The 6000-nt window shown below is 38.0% G+C and overlaps 1 protein-coding gene across 1 annotated transcript in view; it reads left to right on the forward strand.

Annotated features, from left to right (window-relative positions):
- The window catches only part of plekhh1 (pleckstrin homology domain containing, family H (with MyTH4 domain) member 1), a 39227-nt gene extending 36718 nt beyond the window's left edge, over positions 1–2509 (forward strand). Inside the window, exon 30 of the mRNA XM_083924724.1 lies at positions 870–2509. Within this exon, the coding sequence (XP_083780850.1) occupies positions 870–1022 (153 nt within the window). The 3' untranslated portion in view covers positions 1023–2509. The remainder of the gene's footprint in view (positions 1–869) is intronic.
- The last annotated feature ends 3491 nt before the right edge of the window (positions 2510–6000 follow it).

Here is a 6000-nt window from a genome sequence, read left to right on the forward strand (position 1 = left end):
AGATACAAAGTTGAAATGATTAGCTTACAGTAACAGATACAAAGTTGAAATGATTAGCTTACAGTAACAGATACAAAGTTGAAATGATTAGCTTACAGTAACAGATACAAAGTTGAAATGTTTAGCTTAAATAACAGATACAAAGTTGAAATGATTAGCTTACAGTAACAGATACAAAGTTGAAACAGTTAGATATAAGTAATGAATAAATGGTTTTAGTTAACTAAAAGTAACAGATAAATGGCTGAAATAGCTTTTGCCACCAGTAGTATGAATCCAAATGTGACCAACCCAACAATCACCACTTAAAAATATCCACTTTTGTATAGTTAATAGTGTCGAATATCATCCAGTTAAAAATGTACATGGCAGGTGTTGTTGATGAGAGGAGGTTGAGTTCGCCTTAAAGGGCTGTGGGGGAACAAGGTCGTGGACCACTGATGTAAACCATCAGCAGCCGAGGCGTAAAGGGCATGTGGGTAGATGGATCGAGTGTTCAAGGTGTCGATGTCGTGTAAAGGAGCTCAGAAGATAACGGGGGGGGGAAATGAGCCCAGAGATTTTCATATTCACCTGTTTCTACATGCCCTTATCATCGAGAGCTGATGGAGAAAACAGGCTGCTGCTCTTATATTCTGTGCAGAACCTCAAGAGAACTTTTACAGAGTCATATTTCAACTGCGGGTGAAGCTAATGAGTAACTCCATTCTTGATGGCAGATCATCTGGGTGTCTCAGGTTTTCACTGTGTCTCTCTGTGAGCCACGCTGGGCCTCCGGCTCCCCAGAAACAAATGAAACACCATATCAACATGTTAAAGCCATTAATTTGGCTCTGATCTGATCTGACCTGTTTTTGCTCTTGTCTCAGATACTGGAGCTGACTCTGCTCATGGCCAGCTACATTAACCACTGGAACCCCAGCCTCCCGTCTGCCTCACACCAGCCCCTCGGCCACTGGGACATAGACAGCAGGCACTTCCCTGCGATGAACTACACCACCAAGGGCCCCACACTACTGTGAATTGTGCAAGCGACAAGGCTGTTTAATTACAGCGAGGCAGTGACCTTTTGGCCTGCATTTAAATGGAGTGCGTTGGGTTGCATGTCCGGGTTTTATATCTTTACAAAACAGGTACTAGGAGACTCTTGTTTTCTTTCTTTTTTCTTTTTTTTTAATGAAGATTTAGATTTAGAAATGTCCGGATTAGTCTTTTTAGACTATTTATTTCTACAACAAAGGAGTGTTTCAGCTCTGCTTTATTTAGACGCAAGGTTCGAATTCCTTGTTGGGACATTCAAAACACGGAAGTGGTCTGAGGACACTTTTCCAGCCTAAGGGTGAGCCTTTGAGCCGCCGGCAGATGCTCAGATGTTTGCCTTTATTCTTGTTTTCCAGTCTTTCAGGCCTCAGACTCTTTTCTGCATAAGCTGTTGCCTTCTGAGAGCTGGTTTGACTGGAATACAGTGTTGTGTGTCACTGTGTATTTACCATGAATGGCCACTCGTACTTGACATCGAACCATAGTTTAATAACCTTCATTCATGAGGTACTGTATAATTAGAAAGGGACTCATACGGCATGTGATACTTTTTAGCATCTTAATTTGATTAATACACACATAATATTACTCAAATCGAGCGCTGCAACCAACAATTATTTTAATTTTAGAGTAATCTGATGATTGTTTTCTCAGATAATACACGTCAAGTTGACCAACACTGATAGATATTATGTTTAAGATTATAGGAACTATAAAAAGAGAGCAAATTTCAGCATTTGAGATGCTGGAACCACTGAATTGTGCTTTAAAAAATGACTTTTCTGTCGGTCATTTAATCAATTAATCAACTAATCCTTTCAACTCCACCCTTTAACAATTTGGTTTTCCATATAAAATAGGGTGTAAGACATTTTTCCCCACCAAATAAATGAAGGGCCATGTGTAAGGGACCTTTTGTAATATTTTTCCATTGTCTTTAACATGAAAGTTCATATTTAGCTCGCATATCTAGCATACAGCAGGCCAAATAAAAGTGAAGTATGTGATCTGCTGTTGATGAGTTGTTACGGAGGTAAACAATGACACAATGGGATATAAAAAGGTGTAACCGGGATATACTGTATGTATAATACATCTGTGAAAGCTAAGCAGTGTTCTGACGCTTATATAACATATGAGAAACACAGCGTATTCATAATCAGGTAACTCAGTGTGTTAATAATCAACAAACTAAAGGAGAGGACGAATAAAATAAAGAAGAGCTACCAAAATATTTGAATGACTTGAACTGTTTTGGATCAAACCACTGTCTTGCTCGTGTCCATAGTAGTTATTTATTTTTATTTCCAACATTTTTTTGGCTTTTGCTTCAAAAGATAATGTTTTCCTCAACTGTCACATTTATATAGGAAAACGTACGGTTTCCTTTATGTAGCAGAGTAATTTAAGAGCAGAGTATGTTTGGTTACTGTATCTGTACTCGAGTGTGTTACAAATGTTTGAAAGAGGGTGTCTTTATGTTTGTGTGTGTGATAATAAAGTAAACGGTACAATCCTGTCTTCCTGTGAGTTTCCTTAAATCTTCATCTCATCTCATCTTCAGCCTCTTATCCGGGGTCGGGTCGCGGGGGCAGCAGCTTTAGCAGGGGACCCCAAACTTCCCTTTCCCGGGCCACATTAGGCTGGGGATCGATCGCCGATCTTTCGAATGGAGGACGACCCACTACCACTGAGCCACACCTCATGATAGCATGATAAGAGTCCCTACACATAAAACAAAGCACCAATGGGCTCCTTCCTTTTGGATTGACTTTGGTAATTGACTTGAATGGACTTTACTATGAGAGGAGCTGGTACAGGGGCCAGTTGGTAAGTCTTTCAAAACATTCACTAACTACGTTCTTGGTGTTTCATTTTAAGTGTAAGTACTCTTCTCATAATACTGCAGAGGTTTGGTGTTATCATGAGCAGTGTTAGTGGTTAAAAAAGACGTTTTAATGCCTTCACCGTGCTGCCCCTAAGCTAATCAGTGTTAGCCGCATTTGGCTGTAAGCGACAGTCAAGGATTTCTCCGTTAATAGTTGTCACATGAAAAAAATGGTCACGATGGCTTATTCGATGAGTGTATTTGCCAAAAAGGACCCTTGGATTATTTCATGCTGGTATTTCACTTTAAGTACAGGATGTGAACACTTCTCCCACCACTGATACCATCAGTAGCTACTTATCAGATATAGATCTCATGAAAACCCAGATGATTTTTTGTTATGCCTATTCATTCTTGGGTTAGCATGCATCTCTGTGATGACTAAAAGCGTTGCAACATTTTTTATAGCACCTCAACTCGTTAAAACTCGTCTCAAAATAATGTAATTTTCTTGCGCTGGGGCAAAAACTTTCATTGACTTTCCTTCACACAGCCCATTTATCCAGGAAGTATAATCTAGTCAGGAAACACAGGCTTAATGTCATGGAAACAAAATTCATATTTTAGTCAAAGCCCCTCTTGGAAAAGAAGAACACTGTTTTTATATTAGTAAAAAAAAAAACATCTTCTCTCATCCAACACATTCATAAAGTATACTTACCCTCTGTGCTGGTTGCACACGACCTGCCCAGTCTATACGTTTTACTGGAGTCAAGGTTGTTCTGCTTTTTCTTATCCAAGGGGGTCAAAGTGGTAATGGCGTTTTCCTGCCAAATATATGCTGTAAATCCTGCATTTTTATAGCATGTCTGAATCTCTTGTTGTTCCATAGCTGCTCTTATACAAAATGAAATGCTCGTTATAGGGCTCACTGCTGAATTTCTGCCTGCATTCATTGCTCATCAAAAAAGAAAATAACTCCTCTAATTTTTCCGCGGTGGACTACGGCTCGGGCCACATGCTTTATAAAAGCTTAAATCAAACTTAATTTAATGTAAAAGATTCCAGTGTTACTGGTTAGATGGGCACCCTGTTGCCCTTACTGTAAATCCTAAACAGTATTTTACAGGCTGACTGTATCATTACGTATGTTTTATGAATTATGAAAGAGGCATGATTTTAAAAACAGTATTTATCCAGACTATAGAGGGGTTTATGTGCAAAAACTTATTTTATATCATTAAAAAAGCTGTGTGTTCTTTCTTATAAGCAAAAACTCCACAAGCATCTTTCTTCATGAGGCGAAAATGGTTGTAAAACTTTATTTCAGGATTTTAACTAACGATTAATTTAATTGATTAATCTGCCAATTGCTGTCTATTGATGAATGGTTTTGTATATAAATATCATAAGATTGTTAAGTGTTCATGACATTACTTGTAATTGCTTGATGTTGACCGACCAAAACCTAAAGGTGTTCAGTTTAATAATATCATAGAAAACACAGTAGCATTGAATACAGAAATAGCAACAAAATGTAATTTAAGTATCAAAAATATCCCTATTCAGAGTGTTATATGATTATATATATGACATGAATGGGTTATTATTATTATTACACCTTAACATGCAAGCATTTTACTGTTGTTGGTAATTGGTTGAGGTGGAACCAATTTTAACAACTTCAAATATACGTTTATTATTCACTATTCAAAGGCTGAAGTTTTACTATACTGATTAATCTGCTAATTAATGGATTGATAAATGGTTTTGTCTATAAATATCCATACTTCTAATTATGATCTTGACGACAGTCATCAAAAGTCAAAGATATTGAGTTTATATCAGCAAACAGAACTAAAAGTATCATCACTGCAGTGCAAATGATCTCTCTGCATTCAAAATATCAGCAAAATGTACGTCAGGTATCAAAGGTAGAAAGACTGAAATACAAACATTTGAATTATGAAATTATTGGATTATTATCGTATGCCCTGCTATAGACGGGCGTCCTGTCCAGGGGTGGACCCCGCCTCACGCCCAATGTCAGCTGGGATCCGCTCCAGCCCCCCCGCGACCCCGATAGTGACAGCCGGTTGAAGATGAATGAATGGATTATTATCACATATGCATTAATATGTAAGCAACATTTTACTTCTGGTGGAGTCAGTTTTAACAACTTCAAATCTAATCTAAAATGAATCCTATTTCAGAGGCTGATCATGTTTTATACATAAAAAGAGTTTCATCTGTGCAGTAACCAGTAGCTAGAGCTGCCTCATAGATGTAATGGAGTCAAAAGCACAATATTTCTCTCTGAAATGTCGTGGTGAAGAAGTAAAAAACATAAAAGGAACATAGTAATACAGCACAGTCATTGAGTAAATACTTCCCATCACTGCAGAAAAGCTCCAAATCTTCACACGTGAGAAGCTAAAGTCTGTAAAGTTTGATCAATAATTAACTTTCTGCTTCATTTACTAATCACATCAGCTTTAATTTAACCTGAAATTCTGTGCAAAAGCAGCCTGTTTTTCTGTTGTTGTCCTTTTTTTAACCACATCATGTTGTCCTCATCATCTTCGGACTGACCGACCAAACTCGAACACATTAAAGCTCTTAAGACTCCTATTGTGTGCTGTACTCCAGCTCCCTAAACAAGTGAAAAAGCTCCTGCAACATCACTTTATACAACATGTTTATGAACATGTCAAAGCAGTTCAGTGTGCGTTCTTCTGTGTTTTAGGGTGCGATTCAAACTTGTCGATCCATGCCAGGAAACCTTAAGAAGTGATATTTCTACTTTAAAACTGTCTGATTCAACACAACATTTGACCACGAAAGGAAAACGGGAAACATCTTTAAAACATGAGCCTCACATTACATAATCTGGGGTGAGGCGGGGGACATCTGGTTTATGTAAGAGGGGTCTCATACCGCACGTTTCTTACGCAAACATGCCGACCATGTGAGCCGTTTTTAAAGATTGTGTTCAATACCAGCTACATGAAAAATCATTATTCAGACGCTTGAAATTGTTCTTTATAATATGTTTAAGACATGTGCTATCAGGTATCCATCGTATATCAATATTTGATACACTGCATGTTGATACCAGTTGTGGTTTTGCA

Source organism: Echiichthys vipera, assembly GCF_963691815.1.
Source record: "Echiichthys vipera genome assembly, chromosome: 12".
In the NCBI taxonomy this organism is placed as follows: domain Eukaryota; kingdom Metazoa; phylum Chordata; class Actinopteri; order Perciformes; family Trachinidae; genus Echiichthys; species Echiichthys vipera.